General features: G+C 46.7%; 10 protein-coding genes across 10 annotated transcripts; 7 read left to right on the top strand and 3 right to left on the bottom strand.

Annotated features, from left to right (window-relative positions):
- The first annotated feature begins 2 nt into the window (after nt 1-2).
- AGABI2DRAFT_191800 (hypothetical protein) lies at nt 3-1,171 on the top strand. The gene is made up of 5 exons (XM_006459966.1): nt 3-82; nt 127-204; nt 256-334; nt 390-937; nt 989-1,171. The coding sequence occupies exons 1-5, from the start codon at nt 68-70 to the stop codon at nt 1,046-1,048; spliced, it is 780 nt and encodes a 259-aa protein (XP_006460029.1). The 5' UTR covers nt 3-67; the 3' UTR covers nt 1,049-1,171.
- Nucleotides 1,172-1,913: 742 nt separating this feature from the next.
- Nucleotides 1,914-5,546, bottom strand: AGABI2DRAFT_184525 (hypothetical protein; the record flags this gene model as incomplete). Its single annotated transcript, XM_006459965.1, has 17 exons — nt 1,914-2,817; nt 2,869-3,037; nt 3,088-3,432; nt 3,483-3,641; nt 3,696-3,727; nt 3,782-3,874; nt 3,924-4,050; nt 4,105-4,184; nt 4,239-4,323; nt 4,371-4,442; nt 4,495-4,583; nt 4,639-4,684; nt 4,734-5,070; nt 5,129-5,175; nt 5,227-5,243; nt 5,300-5,352; nt 5,407-5,546. The coding sequence occupies 17 exons, from the start codon at nt 5,544-5,546 to the stop codon at nt 2,036-2,038; spliced, it is 2,673 nt and encodes an 890-aa protein (XP_006460028.1). The 3' UTR covers nt 1,914-2,035.
- Nucleotides 5,547-5,667: 121 nt separating this feature from the next.
- On the top strand, nt 5,668-6,854 carry AGABI2DRAFT_149991 (hypothetical protein; the record flags this gene model as incomplete). The annotated part of the gene is made up of 6 exons (XM_006459964.1): nt 5,668-5,724; nt 5,771-5,885; nt 5,965-6,248; nt 6,303-6,437; nt 6,511-6,570; nt 6,621-6,854. 6 exons carry the CDS (start codon nt 5,668-5,670, stop codon nt 6,852-6,854), a joined length of 885 nt encoding a protein of 294 aa, XP_006460027.1.
- A 790-nt stretch (nt 6,855-7,644) lies between these two features.
- Nucleotides 7,645-9,141, top strand: AGABI2DRAFT_135282 (hypothetical protein). The gene is given in 8 exon segments (XM_006459963.1): nt 7,645-8,173; nt 8,224-8,310; nt 8,362-8,489; nt 8,539-8,628; nt 8,675-8,713; nt 8,775-8,846; nt 8,899-8,977; nt 8,996-9,141. The coding sequence occupies 1 exon segment, from the start codon at nt 7,665-7,667 to the stop codon at nt 7,857-7,859; it is 195 nt and encodes a 64-aa protein (XP_006460026.1). The 5' UTR covers nt 7,645-7,664; the 3' UTR covers nt 7,860-8,173; nt 8,224-8,310; nt 8,362-8,489; nt 8,539-8,628; nt 8,675-8,713; nt 8,775-8,846; nt 8,899-8,977; nt 8,996-9,141.
- AGABI2DRAFT_149989 (hypothetical protein) lies at nt 9,127-10,285 on the bottom strand (the record flags this gene model as incomplete). Its single annotated transcript, XM_006459962.1, has 5 exons — nt 9,127-9,330; nt 9,387-9,648; nt 9,700-9,785; nt 9,847-9,974; nt 10,024-10,285. The coding sequence occupies 5 exons, from the start codon at nt 10,283-10,285 to the stop codon at nt 9,127-9,129; spliced, it is 942 nt and encodes a 313-aa protein (XP_006460025.1).
- Nucleotides 10,286-10,360: 75 nt separating this feature from the next.
- On the top strand, nt 10,361-10,781 carry AGABI2DRAFT_135281 (hypothetical protein; the record flags this gene model as incomplete). Its single annotated transcript, XM_006459961.1, has 2 exons — nt 10,361-10,693; nt 10,749-10,781. A coding segment is annotated over exon 1 (247 nt), but the record flags the coding sequence as incomplete, so codon positions are not given.
- Nucleotides 10,782-10,951: 170 nt separating this feature from the next.
- On the bottom strand, nt 10,952-13,381 carry AGABI2DRAFT_191794 (hypothetical protein). Its single transcript, XM_006459960.1, has 9 exons — nt 13,052-13,381; nt 12,734-13,002; nt 12,601-12,675; nt 12,382-12,547; nt 12,081-12,327; nt 12,007-12,024; nt 11,889-11,952; nt 11,677-11,832; nt 10,952-11,627 (listed from the first exon to the last, which is right to left on the bottom strand). Exons 1-9 carry the CDS (start codon nt 13,182-13,184, stop codon nt 11,580-11,582), a joined length of 1,176 nt encoding a protein of 391 aa, XP_006460023.1. The 5' UTR covers nt 13,185-13,381; the 3' UTR covers nt 10,952-11,579.
- Nucleotides 13,382-14,274: 893 nt separating this feature from the next.
- AGABI2DRAFT_202619 (hypothetical protein) lies at nt 14,275-18,968 on the top strand (the record flags this gene model as incomplete). Its single annotated transcript, XM_006459959.1, has 13 exons — nt 14,275-14,773; nt 14,830-15,100; nt 15,158-16,599; nt 16,648-16,690; nt 16,744-16,922; nt 16,977-17,344; nt 17,392-17,640; nt 17,693-17,762; nt 17,809-17,873; nt 17,928-18,131; nt 18,192-18,564; nt 18,616-18,728; nt 18,776-18,968. 11 exons carry the CDS (start codon nt 14,275-14,277, stop codon nt 18,339-18,341), a joined length of 3,540 nt encoding a protein of 1,179 aa, XP_006460022.1. The 3' UTR covers nt 18,342-18,564; nt 18,616-18,728; nt 18,776-18,968.
- A 51-nt stretch (nt 18,969-19,019) lies between these two features.
- Nucleotides 19,020-21,290, top strand: AGABI2DRAFT_219586 (hypothetical protein). Its single transcript, XM_006459958.1, has 7 exons — nt 19,020-19,117; nt 19,168-19,294; nt 19,345-19,421; nt 19,488-19,979; nt 20,026-20,259; nt 20,319-20,494; nt 20,555-21,290. The coding sequence occupies exons 1-7, from the start codon at nt 19,102-19,104 to the stop codon at nt 21,233-21,235; spliced, it is 1,803 nt and encodes a 600-aa protein (XP_006460021.1). The 5' UTR covers nt 19,020-19,101; the 3' UTR covers nt 21,236-21,290.
- A 134-nt stretch (nt 21,291-21,424) lies between these two features.
- Nucleotides 21,425-24,187, top strand: AGABI2DRAFT_135276 (NAD-aldehyde dehydrogenase). Its single transcript, XM_006459957.1, has 18 exons — nt 21,425-21,617; nt 21,669-21,715; nt 21,772-21,961; nt 22,014-22,086; nt 22,152-22,222; nt 22,269-22,298; nt 22,356-22,437; nt 22,486-22,514; nt 22,570-22,726; nt 22,781-22,844; nt 22,959-23,134; nt 23,188-23,308; nt 23,364-23,395; nt 23,454-23,465; nt 23,518-23,620; nt 23,689-23,738; nt 23,824-23,893; nt 23,947-24,187. The coding sequence occupies exons 1-18, from the start codon at nt 21,499-21,501 to the stop codon at nt 24,036-24,038; spliced, it is 1,518 nt and encodes a 505-aa protein (XP_006460020.1). The 5' UTR covers nt 21,425-21,498; the 3' UTR covers nt 24,039-24,187.
- The last annotated feature ends 220 nt before the right edge of the window (nt 24,188-24,407 follow it).

Raw genomic sequence — 24,407 nt, 5'->3', positions numbered from 1 at the left:
AAGACGAGAGCAATTCCAAATCTAAGCCCGCCCAAGTCCCGGCTCTCGTCTCCATTAAAACGCGGTCATGGCTGTAGGAAAAGTGTGTGTCTTCTCCGGGCCCACTCCGACATGTTCTGGCTAATCAACAACTGCAGAACAAGCGTCTCTCGAAGGGTAAGAAAGGTCTCAAGAAGAAGGTCGTCGACCCCTTCACCCGCAAAGGTGAATTTATTCTCGGCAACCCCTCAACCATTACTGATGTTGTCCGTAGACTGGTACGACATCAAAGCGCCTTCAATCTTTGAGGTCCGAAATGTTGGAAAAACCCTCGTCAACAAATCCGTTGGTTTGAGTGCGTGGCTTACACGTTTGCTCGTGTGGATGATCAACTCAAGTCTTCTATTCAGAGAATGCCAACGACTCACTCCGTGGTCGTGTCATCGAGGTTTCACTAGGAGATCTTAACAAGGATGAGGAGCAGTCCTTCCGCAAAATTAAACTGCGCGTAGATGAAATCCAAGGCAAGAATTGCCTCACCAACTTCCACGGCATGGACTTCACCTCCGACAAGCTCCGTTCCCTCGTCCGCAAGTGGCAAACCCTCATCGAAGCCCATATCGACGTCAAAACAACTGATGGCTACCTCCTCCGCCTCTTCGCCATCGGTTTCACAAAACGCCGCCCGTCGCAGGTCAAGAAGACCACATATGCACAGACAAGTCAGGTGCGGGAGATCCGGAAAAAAATGTTCGAGATCATGAGTCGCGAAGCCACAAGCTGCGATTTGAAGGAGTTGGTGCAGAAGTTTGTCCCTGAGGCTATCGGAAGGGAAATCGAGAAGGCGTCGAGAAGTATCTATCCTTTACAGAATGTCTACATCCGCAAGGCCAAGATCTTGAAGTCACCCAAGTTTGATGTCTCAAAGCTGCTTGAATTACATGGTGAATCAACCGATGTATGTATCCAAAGCTAGTTTTCCATGGAATTATACTCACTAGAAACTCAGGAGACTGGCACGCGGGTTGTGAAGGAGTTCAAGGAGCCTGCACCTCAGGAATCTGTCTAAGCGTCATCCATAGCTGATTTGTCCTGTAATACCTCTTTACATATCACTTTTTGATGTACGACAAGGGCGGCGCCATGCATCACCAATCTATGCATCATGTTTCATAGGGCTACCATGCATCTATTCCTGGGCTTGAACGTTGAGCGTATGAACACCAGGCAGACTAATTTGCCAATCGCATGACCTAATTCGGCAACCCGAAAATTTTACTTCGTCGCCAATCTTTGTCGCTCTTATGGCTGACGTTGAGTTAATACGACGCAAGCTGAAGGCGCATGCAGATTTTCCGAAGCAGGTAAGCGCGACAGAATACTGCAGAGACGATCCAGGTCCATCTCATCCTCTTCAGGGTATCATATTCCTCGATATCTTCCCCATCTTACAGGATCCATTGGCGTTCGAAGCCCTCATAACTCACTTCACTCACCACATCGCATCCCATACCCTATCCCTCGCGGATAACAATAAAATCGATGCCGTCGTCGGTCTCGACGCCCGTGGATTCCTGTTGGGACCTATCATCGCTTTGAGATTAGGTGCCTCTTTCGTACCTGTCCGTAAACAGGGCAAACTACCTGGAAAATGTGTCCAAGCTACATATGCTAAAGAATACGGTGTTGTAGGTCATCTGTTCATATATAGATTCCATTATATCTCAAATTTTGACTGCTTTCATTCAGGATACTTTTGAGATGCAGGTCGATGCTATCAAACCAGGTCAAAATGTGATTGTTATAGATGATCTTATCGCCACAGGTACGGTACACTTTTTCTTCCCTGGGTCTCAGCGGAAATCCATAGCTTATCCATTGCTGCAAGGCGGGTCGGCTAAAGCCGCTGGCGAGCTCGTCCAACAGCAGGGTGGTAAAACCTTGGAATACCTCTTCATCATTGAGCTTCTCTTCCTCAAAGGTTCATCCCAACTCGATGCACCCAGCTACTCCATCATCCAGTCCAACGACTAGTGGCCTCGCTCCCGATCTACCATTAGATTAAGAGTCGCGTATTTAACAATGCGTGACCGTTAATATATAATATCCGTCCTTCGGAATCGTTATCGACGTTCTCCTTTTTCTCCTTTCCCTTTTCGTCAGCTTTTGTTGGTGTCGCTTTCTTGCTTGAAGAATCGGCCACCACCATAGGCTCTCGGCTGATGGTGACCATAACTCGCCCGTCAAGCTTTCCCATTAGCTCTAAGAGTTCTGCTAGCACCGTGCCAGCCGTCTTGGGCAGCAACAGAAGGCCAACATCAGAAATATCGCCACTTGCTTCAAGCTCATCCACTCCGGCTGTTGGTAAAATGGCAGCATCCTCGTCACTTAGGACGATAACCCCCACTGCACCAGCGTCTCGAGCTAATAATAGCTTCTCCATGAATGTACATTCTCCTCGCTCTACGACAAGAATATCATCTTCATATGCCTCCTTGTAATGTGAACATCCCTTCTTGTTGGTGAGCTCTACCGAGATAGGATGTTTTCCCTGTGCCATGCGTGGGCGTCTATCTTGTTCACCGACACGGGGCGATAAGTCAGCACCAAAGGAGGCAGTGAGTGCTGTCAATTGCATGTTTAAACTTGCAGCATCCATATTACCAGGGAGGAGCTTCAGCATCGGGTCCAACAAATCCAAGGAGAGAAGGAGTTGAATTTCAACATCCCGGTTTCCCGTTGCAGTAACAGAATCTAGGTTTTCAGGAGGTGGGCCGGCAAAAATAGCGGAATCATTGATATAGACCGTTTGCCCTGATCTGACATGATAATGGCCAACTATCGACCTCGTAAGTTCCGGGATAAGCTCATAAATTTCCACAGACGTACGTTTTCGAACGTCATAACCACGATCATCGAGGCGGCGTACAATTTTCGTTCGAACCCCGGAAATATTGTGGACAACGAACCCATCCGCGATGGGCTCAACTTTTAGACGGCTGGGACTCAAATCCTCCGCCACGTTTCGACCATCAGCGGAGAGTATGAATTCATAAGACTAGAATTGCAGTGAGTCTAAAAAGTGAGCTAACTGCAAACCGGACTCACAAAACTGTCAATAGCGGGCTTTTCACACCATCCGCCAGCAGACCAAGCGTCCATCTCCACCGAGCTAGCAGGCACCCCAATTAGCTTCCGTGCATAGTCATAGTCACTTCTAGAGCGTATGCCGCGGACGAGACCAGTTCCAGCAGATGTGTTGTCGTAAATTTCAATGAAAGGCCTGTATACAGGGCACTGGTGATCGTTTACGGGTCGCATCTTCTTCCGCGATGCTGACATAGGGCGAACATGGTGTTTTTCAAGACTCAATATGTGTCCTTCGGTTGAAAAAACATAGTTTGAATCATCACGGTGTAAGAAATTGTCTTCATCGAATAACAAATAAAGATACTGAAATAAAATGTGAGGTACTCAAAGTGGAAGCAATCAAGAAAGCCGACCTTTAATGTCTCTGATAAAGCAAACGATTCCATTCGATCGTCGCGTTTATTTGTGCGAAGATCCTGGATTCCTGTTAATCCACATGCAACCCTAGCCCTTGCGGTGATGTCTTCAAGTATGCGCTCTCCAACGTCTAGATAGAAAGGATCATGCGTTGCCTGGTATGAAGAGTGAGTATTAGGGACTTAGACGGACACAAGGGGGAAGCGGACCCGGTATAGATACCACGTTGATTCAACAAATTCTGTTGCGTCACATGAGGTTGTTATTTTTTACTTCTTTTTCGAAACAAATTTACCAGGGCGAAGTGGATATTGATGAGCAGTGGCCTGTCTGAACTTTGTATCGTATACTTCGGGAAGTCCAGAGTGTTCTCGCCATAGATTATAATCTGTTAGAATGTCAAGACTACGATTGACTAGAACAAGCAAAAAACCCACACAGTAGGTGTAATTTAATAGCACTTTGAACGTCGCCAGCGAGGACTTGCAGCCCGGGCCAGAAAGCGGACAGAGAGTCGACAGTAAAAAACGCTGTATCTCCGGTTTTCATACTCACAGGCCTGTACTAAAATTGGTGTAATCAGCTCATGAACCTGTGAGCTCTATTTTCCTGACGAACCCAGTACCCGTCCGCTGCGCGTGAATAACGCATGATAGCCGTGTAGGCATCATCCCAAACATCCAGAAATTCGATCTCACCTGTAGTACCGTCAGTATCTCTCCAGATGAATGAAGAGTTATTGAACTATTTACCACTCATTATATACCACTTAAGAGCATATTCAAAAAAGGAGTCAATACCTGCGCCTACACTCGTTGCTTCGGGTGCCATCCATTCCTACAACTCGATGAAAATGCCATCACGACTATTGGAGTGGAACTTACTCCATTCCAATTATTAATCGTATTACCAACGAGGCCAATATCTGACTTACGGTTCCACAAGGCAAAAAAGGCCTGAGAAATGGATAAAGATTAACTCATTAATTTCTCAGAAAGTCGCGCCTACCTTGTAAGCCGCCTTTTCAAAACGATCATCTCCAGTCAACCTACTCAAAGTTGCGAACTCAAGGATGAGAGAACCTGCCCCTGCCGTGCCTAAAAAGTAGCCTGTGAGACCAGCGTGTGCAATGGCATAGTTGACTTCGCTTACACGTTTCAACTGTCTCTCCCTTCGTAACACCTTTTCTCAGATTGATCTTCCGGTTAAATTAGGTTCTTGAAAGCAAGAAGAAAAATAGACAATACCCTAGCGTATGGGAGTCCCGTCCGCGTAGCGAAAGCGGGTAATAAACGGTTTCCGAGGTCGTGGGCAAGATCCAATAATTGACCACGATACCAAGGAAGAAAGAAGGGTTGTCCTGGACGACTAGCAAATATGTGTCCCGAAAGGAGGCCACCTAGGACTCGAATGGTTGTTTCGAAGACTTGAGGTTTAGTGTTCACGTCAAACTGGACCCACTCGATGACATTCTTCACTGCTTTTTCGAATCCATCTCGGTCATCAAGGACGACAAGAGTGTCAAGGACATCGACAAGGGTGACAGAATAGTTTCCAGCCACATCGTTTACTGCAATATTGGCGCTGGAACTATATTGAGCAACATTCCCACTCGAATACTGTGAGTCTGTGGCAAACGTACGGATTCTCCCAGTCGGGACCTCGTCCTGAACATGATAATGGTGTCAGCTATCAGGCTCCTTCAGTGCCAGACGGGTTTCGAAGTCCAGGTTCTCGTACCTCATCTAGAGGAAATGCTGGCAAAGGTCGACTCAATATATGCTGTTGACGAGTGGAACGAATGGGGACATGCCAAAGGTCATATAATTGTCATAGCCATGATAGAAAAGTTCTCTCGTCCGCTCCCTAAGTTGCCGGGTCAGCAATGTTATTTCCAGTTCCCGAATGAATGTGACATGCCGAGCAGCGTGTTTCCGCTGGGGTGTCCAGGCAGACCTGTGAAGGGGTGACGCCGAAGTATTTTCAAGCCAGCGGGGAATCTGGAAGGAGACCAGACTGAAAATGAAGAGACATTCCGGCAAGAACTGTCTCCAACGCATAGGAAAGATAACAGGCCGACCTGGAAATTCGACATTCGGTGTCGTGGCAAACGATCAGTGACGTGGAACCGGGAGCCTGTGACAGGCGCGTAGATCGAGATCCGCTTATCGCATCCACCTCATGTCCTCTATTCAAGATGCCCCCAGTGCTCTCGGCGACTACATGCTCAGTGGCTGGGTACGACCCTCTTTCTTCCGCCATCGACTTCCTGACGATATGCTAGATCCTAACAAACCGTCGCTGCTCAACTCCCGGTTGCACAATCCCACTTTTACGCTCACCCGACCGCCAAAGCCCAGTGGTGCACCTGTGCGTCACTTGCAATGAAAACAAAACTGGTACGTGGAACAATAAATTGCGTTTTTACGCGCACCATATCCCACTCTGCAGTTCCACGCCAAAAATCACCCGCACAAGTGTCTCAGCATGATATCTCCACTTCCACATCGAGTGCTTCCCAAATCACAAGAACATCAACTCCCGCCACAGAGATGTCTGAAGCCTCAGACGTCCTGCCTCCCTTTGTAGAGACTGAAGCAACCCGTCACCGTCGAGAACAAACCGACCGAGCTTCTGTAGAAATCGGCCGACGTTTATTGCAGGGCTGGACAATGCTAGGTGATGAATGCCCAAATGACGACTGCTATTATGTGCCGCTTGTCCGCCGGCCAAAATCAGCCGGAGAAGAGGAACCTAAGAAGGTTGACTTTGTTTCATTTTTTAGCCCGGTCATAGTTTTTCTGACGAGTTGATAGGAATGTGTCCTCTGTGGTAACTTTTTTAATACCGAACGTGACCGGGCGGGCCGCGAGCGACTTGTACAGACAAATCCTCAGTCTTCCCAAATTGCGTCACCGAGCACCAACCTCCGTACATCCACACAGACGGCAGTGACTCCTCAATGTAATGGAGAGGTCGGATTTTCTACGCCTTATTATGCATTCGCTCACCCCTAATTTTCAGGTTGTCGGTCCGAGAAGTAACCCTCAGTCACATTCTATCGTCCCAACTTCGAATGCAACCGTATGCTCATTTTGAAAATCTTCATTCATTCGCTTATGGTACTCTTCTAGGCCGGGTCACTCATGGGTACGCTAGGCTCATCGGCAGAAGTTCTGCAGCTTGCGTTGCAGAATCTCACTTCGAGGATGACGTCACTTGTATCCAGCTCCAACTTGACAGATCCTCTTAGCACTATCGATGAGAGCATAGCCAGAACTGCGGATGCAGTATCTAAAGTTACTCAGTCTCTTTCCCAAGTGAAGCAACTTCAATGGAGCGAGGCGCAAGCTCACATAATGTCATAATCCCTGTACCAGAGTTGTTGTGACAAGACGAATTGAGGCTGATTCCTGATTACTCGACTGAGTTGTTCTCCGATTGCCACGCCAAAGAGGATTCAGAGTTCTATGAATGGATCTGAAATGATCTGGCACATTTGAAGTGCGTGTCCACCTCGTGGGATCCGCCGACTTGATATATAAGTCCCAGTCCAGCAATTTGTTCTCGCTACCTGTATGCCGACTTTCAACATCTTCAAAGGCTTTGGGAGTTCAAAGACCCAACCACCCCATCCCGGGCCTACTATTGCAAAGGATTATGCGTACTCAGCCGCTTCACACCCTTTGTCCGTATCTTCAGCACCTGCACACTCTCGTTCCGCTTCTGTGCCTCCAGAAATCATAAAATCCCAACCTCTAATTGACCCAAGCCTCAAAAGACGAGTGACACTCAAGAAGAGAAACAAAGTGAGTATTTGAATGTTCCAGACTATTTCGACCATTAATGACCAGGTATCTTGGCTAAACAGCATCACTATTATCTTCCAGAGGATATCGCTCCTGTGTCATTGACAGAACCACAATACGTCCCACAGGATGATATAATTCCAGGACCCCCTCCTATCATGCACGATCAACTCAGCGGGCTTCATATCAATAACTCGCCTTATCATGGAGAAAGCCGTTCTTATGCATATAATGATTATCATCACCCACAATCACCGTATGTCACTAGTCCTCCTGGTAGGGGACCCGTGGTGGGTGAGGCATATGAGGACGACCTTCCTTTGCACCCACAACCTTTTTCGCCTCATGGTGGGACGCACCCCGAAATTCATGATGGCAGGCACGTTAGTCGAAGTCACCGTCGTCACCATCACCACCACAGCCACTCTCCACACCAATACGATTCATACGCGGCACCACCAGTTCATGGCCAATATAGTCACGGCCAAAGGGACAGCCATTCTAGATCGAGATCTTTTACTCCAATCCCGTCAGTATACCGAGAGCCTGATAGTGGAGATCTAGACATGTACGCTGACCTAGCGGATGGTGATGGTTATATGAGGGGTGGCACTAGGAACAGACGTTCAACAGACCGCTATGAACACGAGTATTCTGAGGGAGAGGGACATGGATATGGACGACAAGCGCAGACGCAAGCTCGAATAGGCTGGTTACCGGATGATACGTACCGCAGGGAAGATGCAGAACCACGGGATGTAAATGACCCTGAAGCTACACCTATGAGCAACTCAGAGCCTGAAGTTATTCCGGGACCTGTCGCAAGTGAAAATCCTTTCCATAGCAATTTCTATCGCACTCGAGAACAAGTGCACGGGGTACGCTATTCGGAGTCAAACAACGTTTCACACTAAAACGGTTTGGATAGGATCGGCATCGAGGTCATGAGACGGCGACCGAGCCGAGGAAGAAGACGTATATGTATAATGACCGTCACTCTTCTGAAATCATCGAGGTGAACTACAGTTTACCCGTAGTCATCAATGAGGTACTGACCTAATGATAGCCGAGGATGCGTGAAAGATATCCTTCCCACCACAGTGGTGACGACTCCGAACCTGAGGAGTATCGATACATCGTTCCGAAAGGCGTCAGCGTCATATTCAGAGATCACGATGGCAATCCGATAGCACGGTATGTCACTTGGGATAGTGACAAGAGAGAGGGCTGATTGTCAGGACAGAATTGGACATCCTGGCCCAACGTCTGGAGGTAGACAGAAGGATATGTTGCCTTTCACGGTCCAAGACGAATATGGAAATATTTTGTATAGGTATGGAAAGCTGTAGTGGAAGGTGATATTTGTTGACCGTCTTTAGGCATGAAGGGGACCATTACAGGGATGGCAGACATCATCGGTGGGTCCAAACCTCAAGTATCACTAAAATCGAAGATTGACTTGGGTCGAATACACCGTAGGTCTGGCGCTCGGCCTCGGCCTCGGACAGCCAAAGTAATCATGATTGATAAACACGGCAACCAAATCCCTTTGTAAGTCGTCGAAAAGCAAGTCTTCGATTAGTTGGTTGATTGAAAGAATAAGAAAAACCGACGAAGGCCTTTCCGATCGCTCCTACCATTCCCAACCATCGCATCGTTCCCACAGGTCCCATCACCCCCACCACCCTCAACACTCTCACCACTCTCACCACTCTCATTCATCATCCCGTCATCCTCATAGTTCTGGTAAACGGCGAACTTATCACTAAAGGCCAGCTTTTCAAGCCGAAGCCATTCTCACCTATACACCAATGAGGACTAATATATGAGACTATTTTCTTGCGCGACCTCGCTTGCCACCGGAATGGGATTTTCCTCCAACGGTGGCAATATCTCGTTTACTGAGCTTCAGAACTCCGTTCTCAAATTTACCGACACCCATCTTGAGTCCTCTGTTTCTCGACCGGGAGGCGGGAGCACCAGATGCTTCAAATAATTTTTTCAGAGTTGGATGATAGTTCCCTAAGTTCTTGGCCTAATAATAGTTCAGTTATAGGCTGAAGGCGCGGAGTCGAATTGAAAGCGAATCACCTCTTCCAACTGCTGTTGATCCCGTTCTTTTTGTTTCTGCGCCAAACCCTCCCTCACCTTCTTTGAAGCTTTGTTCCGCTCGACCTGTCTCACTGTTTTTTCGCCCTTACCCACCTTGGCTCCCCCGGCTAGTTCAGTTAAGCGACCGGCCAATGCTTTACGGCGATGTGCCGGTGTCAGGTTGAGGTTCGGGTCAAGAGATCCCGACAAAAGTTGTGTATGCACCAGTTTATGTAGGAGTACATCGTTCTCTGCATTAGTCCTGTTATGGGATAAATATCTGACTTTTGAATGCACCAATAAACAAAAGTACTTCTCATCTTGTTCCTCCTTGGGAGTTCCTTTCTGTATCTGAGAAGGAGTTGTATCATCGCTTCTTATTTTGGAGACTTTTGATGACTGTAGAAGCAGTATGAGTGCCTCGGAAGCACCACCAGCAACATAAATATGTTCGCCTTACCATGAACGAATTCATCTTACCCTTGGACATTGGCTCATCCTTGTAATTGTTTTCTGAGAAAACGATGGTATTGGCGCCAGGAGCTGCAGAGCTACTAGCTGTAACTCCGTCATCTTCTTGCTCGAAGTCTGGATCCAATGTAAGCACGGGGTTAAGTCAATATAAACTGGGTCTCACCCGTATCGTCGCCTGAAAGGGAGTCTGTATTTAGTTCAGAGCTCTTTTCTTGAAAATCCGTAACCTCCATCTGAATTCCTGTCCACTCTTCGTCTGAACTATACGAATCCTCTGACAGCTTGGGGCGTTTGTGCGCGGAGGAAGGAGCTGATTTGTTCTTCTTCCGCTTTGCGGAAGTCCCAGAGGTTGGAAGACCGAAAGATTGTAAGAATTGTTCCCCGTGTGCTTCAAGTACTTGTAAAAGTTTATCCTGATCCGACATGACGAGACTTCTTGTGTCGCGACGGCCGATAAGATTGAGTCAAAAGTAATAACAAGTTTGAAGTGAAGACGTGACACACCAGTCACACTTGTTTACCGTCATCATCGTCATGGCTCAACGGAAAGGACAGCGGGCTACTTCCAAAAATGTAAACCGGGAGAAAACTTCGCAAAGCACAAAAGAAGAGACGCAAAAACCTCTCGTAGACATATCAGAAGAAGAGCAATGGAGGCTCATCAATGAGACAGGCATCCTGAAGAAGATACCCCGAACGGAACAGAAAACAAACTCCGACGGAATGGGCAAAGAAAATGACAAGGATGAGGAGGATATCGGTGTTGGTGAAGATATACTGAATACAATCTTCTATCTTGTTCCATTCTCGTTTCTGCTAACGATGATGGAAATGTATGTGGGGACCAAACTAGCCTCTCGGTGTACTAACCTCACCAGGAATTCATAGTGTGATACATTACCAGTATAACGAGAAACCCACGATTCCTATCATTTTGGATAGAATGATACCTGGAGTACCAAGTGAGCTGCGTGTTTTCTTTCTATCTCTGATGTTGACACTAGTGTAGTTTTGGCTCTCTTCATATTTTATAGTAAGTTCACGAAGTCTGATGCACCACCTCTCCAGGGCTGACTCCTCCCTGAGCACTACGATACAAGGCGTATAGGTCAACACAAATTTTTCTTTTCGCCATCAGCATACTCTCGGGCTGTCGCCTCATATTCCAGATCAATAATGCAAATTGGTTGACAAACATAAAGCAGGTAAGTCCTCGTATCTCTATCATGTACGCAGGCTAATACACCAAGCCAGTGTCCTCCATTGGCTACGATCTGGATCTTTACTGTTTTTATGGCTGACCTTGGCCCAGCTGTCATCGCCTTGCTGACAGTCGCCAGTTTCGTTTGGTGGAAAGAACTTCGCATCATAATGTAGTTACAACTAGTGGTTTGCATTGAACTTTATCCTTTCACGGACTTGCACAGAATCTGAGTCACTCAGTTAGCATACATACATACATACATACAGTAATAATACATCTCATGAATGTATCCCTGAAAAGAATCTCATATACCACTAACGGACTCAGGGTCAGCCAAAGCAATTGTGAAAACTAGCCTGAAACTAGCTGCAATTGCTCGGAGTCCGAGAGGAAAATGATAGTACTGGATATTTGATATCTGCTCGATGATACGCCAACCTCTGGATGTAAACTTGGTCCAGATAGGCACCTTATACGAGCAGGGAGGGAAAGTGAGGTCAGATCAATAAGGCGGATTATACCTCCCTATGATCGAGCTGACTACCGAGCATTTCAACCTTCGCCTGGAAGGGACTGAATGAGACCGAGATAAACGAAAAGAGGACAACAGACCCTGAATGTTATTGTTCGACCTTCCATTACAGCGGAAAGTACGCGGAGCTGCCACTTTAATTGCTTGCTTGGCAAGCGCCTCACTTCATGTCTGTGTCTGTCAAGGCGCTCCTGAAATGCACTATATACGCGCAAGTCACGGGCAAAGTAGTATGACTAGAGCAGCTTCAGAACAAGGCACGACCAAATTTATAACAAAAAAAAAGACCAACCGGAATGTTTTCTCCTTCGATGTATTTTAAGACATTCGACCAAGCACTCATCATCAACAGATCTCTGATTAAGTAGGAACATGAGTTAGTGTAATTCAGCTTTCTGTGGAGGACTCACGCAGTAGCATTTGCAATGCTTAAAGTCAGTCAGTAATGGGACAAGTATGTTGGCGATGAATCCTAGATGCGTACTAATCTTCCAGCGAAGCAATGAGGTCCGCCTTTCCTAACCGCTTCGTAGCAAAAGACCGGACTACCGAACCAGCAAGTGCTACAGGCCGACCTTCTTCCCCGGCATTCAGAGCTAATGCAATTGTATTCACTTGCGACCATACCCACTTGTCTCCTTCACTCATAATCAGAGTCTGCATGAAAGAGGATATGAGGTCACTCTGGTGCTTTGCGAGGCCTTCGTCGATAGCCAGCTTAAGATTTATGCCTGCGAATACATTGAATGAGGTTCTAAGTGGGAAACACTAGTGACGTCACTGACGGAGAGCTTTGAGCAGAGTAATCGTAGATGGTTTTTGTATATCCTCATCTTCGAGATTATTGATCCACCGAGAGAATGCACCTAAAAGAATAATGGAAACATCTTTGTATCCTAGTCGAATGGCATGTATGAGGGGCGTTGTGTTGCCCGAGTTTCGCAGCAGCAACTACAAACAGAGAGAGGCAATCAAGATAGCTCGTCGTTGGAGAAGGAACTTACATGGAAAGCTCTATCACGAAGATTCATTAGAAAGGTGATATCATGGTGTTCAACCGCCCGCAAGACCTCAAAAGGCTGTTTGTGGTAGTCAATGAACATGCAAATTGAGTGTCATGATAAGAAAGGTGAGTACCTCGGGCAGCCTAGACAATTGATTGCCTGTGGTGGTTGAAAGTTTCGGTGACGTAGGTTTCAGTAGGTTGTTGAGAGTCGACTTCACAGACACGGCAGAGACTATGGAACCAATACTCAATCTACGTTCTTGGTTTGGTGTTTCGGGAGTTGTTGGCTCAGTAAGGTCCTCTTGACTCAATGAAGATGCTGGGGAAGATGGTGGACTGTGCCTTAAACTCCGAAGGTATGCTTTGGGCGCGGAATCGATAGCTTCGCGCTGGAGGAAGCCTTGCAATGTGTTACGGATAGTAACATTGATGAGAATGCACACACACACTCATTGTTGGCAGTCGCTCAGGCAGGCACAATTCTGAAGGTATTCGATCCTTTGGCGACGAAGGTGGTGCTAAAAGAGTCGTTTCGGGGTCGAGTGAACTACCAAGGGACAGAACGAGATAAGCGTTGTTCATGGGTGCGTACAATAAGATAGGTATGTATAGTGGATTGCGGGGCTCGTGAAAGCGGAGAGATACAAGATGATGAATGGGGAAGGAAAGATTAGTTGTCAGTTGTCAATATGTACATGCAAGGGTTCCATTTTGGGAAAACGACCTCGTCTTTCGAGCACCCAACACTACTGGGAAAACACTTATGCCACAGTCGCTTCTGATTCAAGGATCCACATCTTACTATGTCCAGCAGTCACTCCAGAATGACTTCACATATCAGCGCGCAATATAAACGAAAGAGACCTATCGACTCCGTGGACCCTGAAGACGTCGAGCCACCAGTTAAGATGCTTAGAACAGACCCTGGTCCAGAAGGCAGCTTACAAGAAGAAGGCATGAGTTTGGCAGAACATGTTACCCCTTTGGTCGACGTGGAAGAACTCAAGACACACGCGAAACACAGGAATAGTAAGTATTGTAATTGCATCATTGTCGGGAGGAAGAAGCTAACCCGCTCCTTCAAGTCATTGCATCTTGTCTGCCCCAGTGTGAATGGCCTCATATAATTTGGTATTCGTAGCTGATGAGAATAAGATACTGGTCAGGTTATCAACGACATTGCTTGCTGGTCTTTTGAAGAGTCAAATATCTGTGGTTCAATGATTGCTATTGTTGCAAAGTAAGCTCATTCTATATTTTTCATACGAATATACTAAATGAAAAGCAGCGATAATGCTCATTTAGAAACATATGTTGGAGCACAGAGGCTCCTTCCAACCACCCAAGTTTCCACGGCTGCTGATCTAGGACATGAATTAGCCCACTCGAGTTTGAATGGCAAAATCGAAAGATATCTCTTGCTGTCTTCCCCTGAGGTATTGCCGCATCCTACTGACTAGGTACATACGAGACTACTCACGAGATACAGGAATTCTTACGATTGTCGCTACATGAAATACAAACGATCACCAAGAATTGTGCGCTCATCCTGTACAATACCACTATCCCGGGAATGAAAAACCACCAAGTATTTCTGCAGAAGATCGCAGATATCTGTTCTTGTCTCGAGCCACCTGCGGTGAAACCTCGTTTCCTGGTGCTACTTCAAAGCATGCATTTGGACGATATCCAGGATCCTGATATTCGTCAGCTTAAGTCCACCTTTAATGCCAAGCTGCTTCGTGTTGCCGAATTTGAATGTGGACCATTGGTTTTCGGGGACTTACCCACTGAGCTCGAGGTAGCCTACACGTCAACTCATGTACAGGAAACATCCTTGTGTCAGCGAGTGAGGGAGTTTAACACAACATTATCTCTTGATCGTCACTTTCGCAATGCTAATTTGGTTTTATATCAACTCGGGCCATGCGCTGCTGACCTCGTCTGGAGTAACGCATTTGCCTCCCCCGATTGGGCTGACGATGGTCTTCACATTCGCGAGGGTACGGCTGAAGCTCAAGTTCGTGAACTTGTCAAGCATTGGTCCTTCGAATTACCGAACCTTGATCCGACTTCCCGGAACATGAACGTCAGCCACAAATTCATCCTCCTTGTTCAGCAATTGGAAGCGCATCAAATCCTTGGAGACAACTTCCGCGGCATCATATTTGGTGAGTTGCATGAATCATGGTTTTCACGCTGGAATATAATTCCAAGTGTTTCACAGTGCAAAAACGGATTGTCGCTCAGCTATTGGTCGCTCTGATTCATATCTCAATGCCACGACTGCAATTCCTACGTCCTATATCCTTGACAAATTACCGCGTCTTGTCAGATTCTGAGGCCTTCGTATGTGACATTTTTCTTACCCATGTACCAGTTACGTATCCTTTGCAGGAACGAATGACCCAGCAATTTGTCTCAGGAGAGTATAATCTTTTGATTGCGACAAAATCGTTTGAGGATGCTGGCCTCCCCAAAGCTCCCGTCGTTATCTTGTAAGGTCGTTTTCTTTTTTGGTCATTTTCAATACTGAGCACTCCTGTGGTCGGTAGATTTGATGTGTTCGAGAGCCAAATATCACGCGCATACACACGTCGTTGCGCTTCAGTCCAAGGGGGGTATCTAATTCATATGCTAGAGCAAGGTAATAGCCTCCATCATTATGCACTATCCCATAGCGCATTAGATCCGGAAATGATTCGATGGGCTACCACCTTAGAGAACGACTATTTCAACCGTGCCCCGCCACAGCCGCCACAAGAAAGTAACGACCCGTATAATTCGGATAGTGAAGATGATCGAGACCTTGAGGTTATCCAGGATCCAATTACCGGACATCACATACGGAAAAATCAATCCACAATAGCCTTCCATCGTTATGCTGCACGAGCAGACGCGCAAACAAAGTGCGAAGACCTCTTTAAGTTTGTCTCACAAAAAAGCACCTACAGCGAATGGCGTTGTAGGATCAATCTTGCGGGCACTCCAGTTGATGGAGTATCGGGTCCGGCAGCTCCTACGAAAGCTCTGGCCCGGAAGGAGGCATGTTACATTGCGTGTCTGCGCCTGCAACATTTTGGACTTCTGGATTCGGCATTCTTCTTTCGCACTCGCGCCAGAAAAGTCGAGTCGCATGATGAGACCTTCGACTGTCCGGACCCCCACTCTGGATCCATACACGAAAGGCCACATATACCTCTCACTCCTGAGTTTTGGAAGAACTCCATCTTAACGTCACCTTCCCTCCGATTCCTTTATCCAATAGTTGTCTCTATACCCTTCCCCGTATCAAGTGTCTGCGAAAAGGCGCCCATTTGTATCCTTACTAGAGCGCCCTTACCTCCAATCCCGCAGTTCCAGCTTTCTCACGATGGCGATGCATTGACATTACAATCTCAGAGATACTTGCCCTTATCTCTGGACGCTGGACGGCTAGATTTGATCCACAAGTTTACCATCAGATTTTGCCGTATGATCATGAACAAACCTTTTGAAGCATTGTCGTATAAGAATTTGGGATATATGTTTGCACCCCTTAGAAAAGCCTGGAAACCTCCTGATGATGAAGAATACGATCTTTCAGAAGACATTGACTGGGAAATGGTTTCCGTGGTATCGGAAAACTGGGCTGTTCCCTTTGGCGACTTGACGCAGTTGAGAAAGGAGGCAGAAGACGCCTTAATACAAGATAGGGCTGTGGAATTTACCAACAGGTATGAGATCCTGTGTATCAGAGAAGATATGACTCCAACGAGTGTAGTTGAAGGTAAAGTAAGTGGTCTTCTGTTTAGAATGTGGCGCCCTCACAATGGACGGTATTTTTTTCGACAGGGCGGAAAGACGTTGTTAGAGCAATGCTATAGTCGTCGAAAGAATTTCGAAGGACTCGCTCATCCGAATCAACCTATTCTAGAGGTGATGCGCATGCCTGCACCCACCAATTATCTCAACCCTCCTATATCTCAACTTGAGCTTCCTGCGAAGACCACGCAATGTAGGTTTAAACCTCTGTCGGCCAGCTCCAACTGACATCTATGCAAAGTTTTGATCCCTGAATGTTGCCGCAGGCTGACCGTTTCGGCGAGGTCCATTACTTTTTTGCCCAATGCTCATAAGGCTGACGCCTTCCGCACGACAGCACTTTGCGTATGGGATATTTACTGCCTTCTATCATACGCAGGATCGATGAATTTCTCCTAATCAAGCAGCTCAACGCAAAAAATTTGAACCACTGCGTTAAAGATGATTTGTTGATAATGGCCACCTCCTCTCCGTTAGCCGGAAACGATTACAATTATGAGCGACTGGAACTCCTCGGTATGTTGACTTTTTTTTTCTACTACCAGCAGTCTGTGTCTAAAGCACTTCAAGGAGATGCCTTACTCAAGTATCTCTCCACCACATACGTATTTGTCCAAAACCTGAATGGTACCGAAGGCGAACTTCATACGGCCAGGCAGAGATTCATAAGCAACCGACAACTGTGCGACATTGTTAGCGGTTGGGGCCTACCTGGCTACATTCAGCTGAAACCATTCAACATCAAGTCCTGGCTTCCTCCTGGAATGACCATAGACGACAGACAAAAAGAGTCGACAGTGGGCGGAGGAGTAGTGGATGACGGTCATCTCGATATGAGGCCCGCACAGCCAAACGAAGACCGCATAGGTGCAAGCAAACGACCCAAGAATAAGAAGAGACGTCTGAACAAGAAGACCTTATCGCCGATCGCCAACAAGGTAGATCTCACGAATATTTTTAGGAGCTTATTGATACAGTTGCTCAGACGGTCGCCGACGTTGCAGAGGCGATCATAGGTGCAGCATACATTTCAGGTGGACGCGACTCAGCTTTGAAGGCTACCAAGGCGTTGATGATACCATTCGCGGACGTAGAAGAATGGGCTGATTTCGGACGTAAGGCATCTGCTCCTCGACACGATACAGGTCATGCACCTGAACCTTCTGTGATGCATTTCATCGAGACAATCACCGGATTTAGGTTTCAACAACCCTCCCTATTGCGTCTGACACTGGTGAGATGATACGCCCTCCTCTGAAGAGTGAAAAGAATTCACAGTGAAGTAGACACAGAACAGCATGGAAATGAAGGACCACCAACGACTCGAGTTCCTCGGAGACGCCGTCTTGGACTTTTGTAAGTCATCTAACGAGTTTTGTACAAGAGCCTAATGACTTTGAAGTGGTCGTTCGATATCTGTATGATAAAGATGAGCATGCATCGCCGGGTGAGCTTAGCGTAATGAAGGTGTGTCACTTTTCTGCCTCATGAAATAAACTTTAACAAGGTTCGCAACGAAAGAGCTTAATGGTGTCGAATTCCATTCTTGCGGCAATTTGCGTCTGGTCTGGACTACATAGATTTGTCCACGTCAGGCAGCAGCAAAAGCAGGTCGTCTGGGATTACGAGAAAGCACTCCGTGGCAGAGAAGCGGCAGAAACTGCCTCTACCAGCAAAGAAGCAGCAAGAGTCACGTATTTTTGGATGGACCTTGACGTGCCAAAAGTACGTGATTTTCAACTACAATCCTAGAATCTTCCCCGAAGTTACTCATTCAACCGGAAGGTGCTTTCGGACGTTATTGAATCAATTATTGGAGCCGCGTATATCTCGGATGACTTCTCCCAGGCGGGTGTCGAAGTCATCTTTGACCAAATGTTGCTGCCATTTTACCAGAAATTTGTTTTTACAAAGCCAGATGCAGCTTCATCATAGCCATAAAGACACTAGTCGACAGTTGGCGGTGATGAGCAGGCAGATCGAAACACAAACGAGGAATTTGCCTCGTAAGGTGGTGACAAGGTCGATATTGTAGTGACTACGATATGAGCATTCTATACGCCGAATAACTGTCTTCAGGTGATATAGGAAACACAGACGAGTATCAGGTTCTGCAACAACACCCATCCATCCTTAAGCACCAGCCCCGGATTTTCTCCTGAACCGGGGATATATTAAACTATGGTATTCAAGGAAGTGTACCACTTACATTTGATTCCAAGCGGCTATGAAAGGGATGGAAAATCCTACGGAAAGAAACACAGCAAGCTTAAGGCCAAACATGCCCTTATTTTCCTTGGTGGGAAAGGCGAAAGGAAGAGGCTGCGAAAACAGTTAAGTAGGGTAGAAATGTTGAGGGGACAACGCACATCGTGGTGGGCATGAGCATCACGAAGAGGAGCAGTGGTGTGCAAAGAACGACCACGAGTAATCGCCTGGCGGGCTGAGGTACGAGCTAGGAGAGGCAGTGACATATTTTGACAAAGTTGAGTGGATGTGCAGTTGAATCCGTTCTCAGTTAACAGTGCAGGTCTTGACGGAGTATGCCGGAAGCAAGGTGCGGGAACAAAGTTCGGCAACCTCCGATTTCGCGAGCACAATGTTTGTATAGCTTTGTTCATCATCTTATCTTATCTTCCCTTGTTATCAGCCATGCCAATCGATTTCATAAAATTCTCTTCACAGACAGACTTCGATGCCTCAGCACATTGGTATGTGCGACGTATAAAACTTTCGAAATGCAATTCAATAACACCAACAGCTCTTTTATCGGTGTACGACAAGACTAATCTTCTAGATCTTGCGAAGGGTCTTCAAGAATCAGGTGTGCGATTGTTAGGGTCAGGGGGCACCGCAAAAAAAATCAGGGATGCTGGCATTCCCATCGAGTTCGTCTTTTTCCGCATAGTATCCAATTTACGTGACTATATTCCTGCAGAGATGTTTCTGATATCACAAAAGCCCCCGAAATGTTAGGTGGTCGTGTCAAAACTCTCCATCCAGCTGTTCACGGAGGTTAGTACGGCGTAACTCATTCACGGTATACGATGAGAACTTCACTATTTTATCTATTTTATCAAGGCATCCTGGCGCGTTCAATTCCGTCTGACGAAGAAGACCTCAAAGCCCAATCTATTTCTCCAATTTCCATCGTCGTCTGCAACCTGTATCCTTTCACCCAAACCATTGCAAAACCCAACTGCACCTTGTCTGATGCAATTGAAGAAATTGATATCGGAGGAGTTACCCTTCTTCGTGCGGCAGCCAAAAACCACGCTCGCGTATCTATATTATCCGACCCTGTCGATTATGATGGTTTTTTGGCCAAGTGGAAAGAAGGCAAAGGCGATGTCGGTGAGGGTGAGAGAGCAAAATTAGCGTTGAAGGCGTTTGAACAGACTGCAAAGTATGATGAAGCTATTAGTGGATACTTCAGGGCACAATATGCTTCGGCAGAGTTAAGTGCAGAGAAGAAATTTGCGGACGTACAGAGGATGGTGTTGAGATACGGCGCCAATCCTCATCAAAAACCAGCACAGGCATTTGTGGACGAGGGGAATTTACCGTTCAAGGGTAGGTGATTTACCTGAGCAGTTAGCGAACCACTAATGTTAGTTAGCTCTCTGCGGATCGCCTGGTTATATTAACCTGCTCGACGCCTTGAATTCTTACGCGTTGGTGAGAGAACTCCAAGGAGCTCTGAATCTCCCCGCTGCCGCGTCGTTCAAGCATGTTTCTCCTGCTGGTGCTGCCGTTGGAATTGAACTCGACGAGATCGAAAAGAAGGTCTATGGTGTTGATGATCTCAAGGAGCCTCTGACACCTCTTGCTGCCGCATATGCTCGTGCTCGTGGTACGGCTGTTGTCGTTTTCTTTGTATGTTTATCCCAACCTAACGAGAGTATTATCCAGGTGCTGATCGTATGTCTTCTTTCGGAGACTTTGTCGCCCTCTCGGCTCCTTGCGATCTCGCGACTGCTCGCATTATTTCTCGAGAAGTCTCCGATGGAATAATCGCTCCCGGATATTCGCCTGAAGCCCTTGACGTCCTCAGAAAAAAGAAGTCTGGGAAGTATTGTGTTCTCGAGGTTTGTCCGGGCTATAATAACCCTGTACATGATTTATTCTTGACCCTATGAACATCCTAGATGGATCCCTCGTATGATCCTCCTTCCGTAGAGACCAAACAAGTTTACGGCATCTTCCTCCAGCAAAAACGCAATGATGCCAAAATCGACTCCTCACTCTTCTCAAATCTCGTCTCCAAAAACAGACACCTCACACCAGAAGCTATTACAGATTTGATCGTAGCCACCCTCGCACTCAAATACACTCAGTCCAACAGTGTTGCCTATGCTTATCATGGGGCTATTGTTGGCATCGGTGCGGGACAACAATCGAGAATTCATTGCACTCGTCTCGCAGGAGGCAAAACCGATCTATGGTGGCTCCGTCATCATCCTCGTGTCATCGACTTACCATTCAAAAAAGGAGTTAAGAGGGCGGACAAAGCGAATGCAATTGATCTATATGTATCTGGTGAAGAGCTTGAAGGTTCGGAGAAAAGTCATTGGGAATCTTTGTTTGAAGGTAGGGTAGAGGATTTGAGTGCGGGAGAGAAGAGGGAGTGGATTAGGAAGCTGGATGGAGTAGCTTGTTCAAGTGATGCATTTTTCCCGTTCCCGGATAACGTCTATAGAGCGAGGAAGAGTGGTGTCAAGTATCTTTGTGCACCTGGTGGAAGTGTGATGGATGATGAGTGTATAAAGGCGGCGGATGAACTGGACATGGTATTTGCCCATACTGAACTCCGGTTATTCCATCATTAGATCTGTTCTCTGAAAACTGGTTTACTATGAGTTATGTTGTCCTTATCTTACTACTCGAGATATATAAACGGGATCGGAAACTGCTGAGTGAACAGGCTGTCGATTTCACGTGGTATCGATAGTAGTACATGTGACTTGCTGGGCGAAGCATTCGCAGATGTAATGACTAGCAGATGACGGTGGTGTCTGTGCGAATGCAATTGAGCAGATGCTTCTTTCGTTCTCAGCCTTATAAACCCTATCGTGGCCTCTTTTCCGCCAGAATGGCACACATCGCTACCATCACGATCGCCGCTACCAACAAGCAAATTCCTGTCCCAACTGGACTCTTCATCAATAATGAATTCGTTCCTTCGGTTGAGGACTCTCCGGAGAAAATATTGTACATCTCGTATCTGATCTCGCTGCGTTGTCATATTCAAGCCAAGTTTAGAGCTATCAATCCTGCCACCGAAGAAGTCATCTGCCCTGTTGTATCTGGTAATGCATAAGATGACACGAGTCACCTTCTCAACGTTTGACTCTGGATCTTCAAGCATCTCCCAGAGATATTGATGTCGCTGTCAAAGCAGCTCGCCAAGCTTTCCAAACCACCTGGGGAAAGAATGTTACCGGCTTTGAAAGATCCAGACTTATCAACAAACTCGCCGATCTCATTGAACGTGACCAGCAGGAGCTCGCCGAGCTGGAAACCCTGAACAATGGGAAGCCAGTCAAAATTGCCAGGAACGCTATTTATGCATCTGCTCCCGATTTTCAATTGATATTGTTTCTACAGGGATTTTGACATCGGCGATACCATCCAGTGTCTCCGCTACTATGCTGGATGGGCGGACAAGATCATCGGACAGGTTAGTAATTATCCAGAATATTTTCTCACTGTTTTTCACTTTCTCTCGATGATGTTTGGCACCAGAGTCTCGAGGTTGACAATAAGACCAAACTGGCTTTCACTCGTAATGATCCAATTGGAGTCTGCGGCCAAATGTGAGTGTGAGTATTTCTCGACGAAACTCGGCTTTTATTATCATAGAATTCCGTGGAATTATCCCATCAACATGTGGTCAGTACATGGTCCATCCATCTTATCATTGCTTTTATCGACTGGATAGTATGTCAGGGCTTGGAAAGTCGCACCTGCGCTAGCTGTTGGCTGTACAATCGTTATGAAACCCTCGGAATTGACTCCTCTGACCGCTCTGGTATGACCGCTATAGGATTTTACAAACAATTTTGCTAAATACCTTCAGAAACTTTCTGAGTTGGTCAGAGAAGCCGGGTGAGAAGCTGTCTTGCATCTGACGATACTGAGGATTGATGTCTACCCTGTAAAGCTTCCCCCCAGGTGTAGTGAATACCGTCCCATCGTACGGTCATGTTGGAGGCGCCGCCCTTGCTGCTCATCCTGATGTTGACAAAGTGGCGTTCACGGGATCTACCGTCACTGGACGCAAGATCATGGAAGCTGCTGCGAAGAGCAATTTGAAAAAAGTGTGCCCCTTTCTCATTGACCTTTTTTCGTAGTCAGCCTAAATGCTGTTACAGGTATCTTTAGAGCTAGGCGGGAAATCTCCTCATTTGATCTTTGAATCGGCAGATTTGGAACAAGGTATGACGCTGATTCGAACTTCTCTTAATGCTGCCTCGTTTGTCACTTTCTTAAAATACATTGGGCACCTTGCGTCTACCTTTCCTAATTCGCTTTTACTGATGGTCGTGGCAGCCGCTAGTTGGGCAGCCTTGGGAATTTGCTATAACACAGGACAAGATTGTACAGCTGGTTCGCGCGTATACGTCCAAGAACCTATCTATGACAGGTTCATCGATCTTCTTACCGCCAAAGTTAAGGCTACGATCATGGGCGATGGGTTTGACGAGATCTCTACCGGAGGTCCTATCGTAAGTTGTGGAGCCTTCCCATGTCGGAATTCTGATTTGAACGCATGCTTCAGATTTCTAAAGGGCAATATGACCGTGTATGGGCATATATTGAAGCAGGCAAGCAAGAGGGAGCTAAGCCAATACTTGGCGGGGTCAAACGAACCGGTAAAGGCTTCTTTGTTGATCCGACAAGTAGGTGTTCGAAAAATATATTGTTCCCGGCGTTCACGGTCACTCCCACTGGCAGTCTTCACAGACATCCATCGCGATATGAAAATAGTATGGCCTTTTACCTCGTTATATTTACTTGATAGATACTAAGCTGATTGATTGGAAGGTCAAAGAAGAGGTATATTTGAAACAAACCCATTTAATTTTTTTGGATTCACAGCAGAATACAGATTTTCGGTCCCGTGCTCTCGGTGGGCAAGTTCAAGACAGAAGACGAGGCGATCTCCCTCGCAAATGAAACCAACTATGGTCTGGGAGCAGGCGTACATTCCAGTGAGTATTCACTGGTGACCCCGCCGTTGCAGCTCAACAAGCGACTGAACTGCATGCGTATCATCCAGGTGACGCTAACCAGTGCATGCGAGTTTCATCCAGCCTCGAGGCAGGTACCGTGAGTTCAACTTCATCTATCCTTTTTCGGTTTAAATGCCAACGGCACAAACCAAATTGCCAACTGGCTGGACACTCTTTCATAGGTTTGGGTAAATCAGTACAATTTGCTGAGTAACAATGTACCCTTCGGAGGGAAAAAACAATCGGGAATTGGTACGTAATGCACTTTTACAACAGGAGGCGCCAGGATTTATGTGCACTAAAAGGTCGCGAGCTTGGCAGCCATGCTTTAGCAGAATACACTTCCGTCAAAGCTGTACACTGGAACTTCGGTGAAAAGGTCGATTGGCCCCTTTGAATAATCCAGTTTCGCCCCTTCTCGGCGTAATTAAAGCACAAATTGTTCATGGCAATGCTTTGTCTTCTGTACGTGTTGCAAGACGCGTGAAATGAAAATTACATATAGGGTTGGGTGTCAATTTGTGATTGGATTGATGTTGATTCTTGATTCTGTGGATTTTTGGAAGTTCAAGAAGACGACCATAGAATAAATTCATACCGCAGGACCCTGAGGACCGATTGATTAGCGGTGTTAGCCTACTGTTGCTCCCACTTGTAGACTCGTCTCAGTAGCATGGTGGTCTAACGCAGCTATGAACGTTCACCCTGAGATAGCAATGTCCTATCCCTGTTTTAGTCGCCACCTAAGTGAGGCCAGATCCTTTTC

This window comes from Agaricus bisporus, assembly GCF_000300575.1.
Source record: "Agaricus bisporus var. bisporus H97 unplaced genomic scaffold AGABI2scaffold_4, whole genome shotgun sequence".
Lineage (NCBI taxonomy): Eukaryota > Fungi > Basidiomycota > Agaricomycetes > Agaricales > Agaricaceae > Agaricus > Agaricus bisporus.
This window is presented reverse-complemented; position numbering and strand designations above follow the sequence as displayed.

Bases quoted from the DNA above. Each gene is read 5' to 3' on its own strand.
- AGABI2DRAFT_191800 (XM_006459966.1), top strand. The intron at 335-389 runs GTGCGTGGCTTA...TCTTCTATTCAG, and splicing joins CAACAAATCCGTTGGTTTGA to AGAATGCCAACGACTCACTC. The intron at 938-988 runs GTATGTATCCAA...CTAGAAACTCAG, and splicing joins TACATGGTGAATCAACCGAT to GAGACTGGCACGCGGGTTGT.
- AGABI2DRAFT_135282 (XM_006459963.1), top strand. From the start codon at position 7,665: ATGATGGCAGGCACGTTAGTCGAAGTCACCGTCGTCACCATCACCACC.
- AGABI2DRAFT_191794 (XM_006459960.1), bottom strand. From the start codon at position 13,184: ATGAACAACGCTTATCTCGTTCTGTCCCTTGGTAGTTCACTCGACCCC. The intron at 11,833-11,888 runs GTTGGTCTTTTT...AAGCTGCTCTAG, and splicing joins TCGAAGGAGAAAACATTCCG to TCATACTACTTTGCCCGTGA. The intron at 11,628-11,676 runs GTCTGTTGTCCT...AGTCCCTTCCAG, and splicing joins GTCGAACAATAACATTCAGG to GCGAAGGTTGAAATGCTCGG.
- AGABI2DRAFT_219586 (XM_006459958.1), top strand. The intron at 19,295-19,344 runs GTTCGTCTTTTT...ATATTCCTGCAG, and splicing joins GATGCTGGCATTCCCATCGA to AGATGTTTCTGATATCACAA. The intron at 19,980-20,025 runs GTAGGTGATTTA...AATGTTAGTTAG, and splicing joins GGGGAATTTACCGTTCAAGG to CTCTCTGCGGATCGCCTGGT.
- AGABI2DRAFT_135276 (XM_006459957.1), top strand. From the start codon at position 21,499: ATGGCACACATCGCTACCATCACGATCGCCGCTACCAACAAGCAAATT. The intron at 22,223-22,268 runs GTGAGTGTGAGT...TTATTATCATAG, and splicing joins ATTGGAGTCTGCGGCCAAAT to AATTCCGTGGAATTATCCCA. The intron at 22,845-22,958 runs GTATGACGCTGA...TGGTCGTGGCAG, and splicing joins ATCGGCAGATTTGGAACAAG to CCGCTAGTTGGGCAGCCTTG.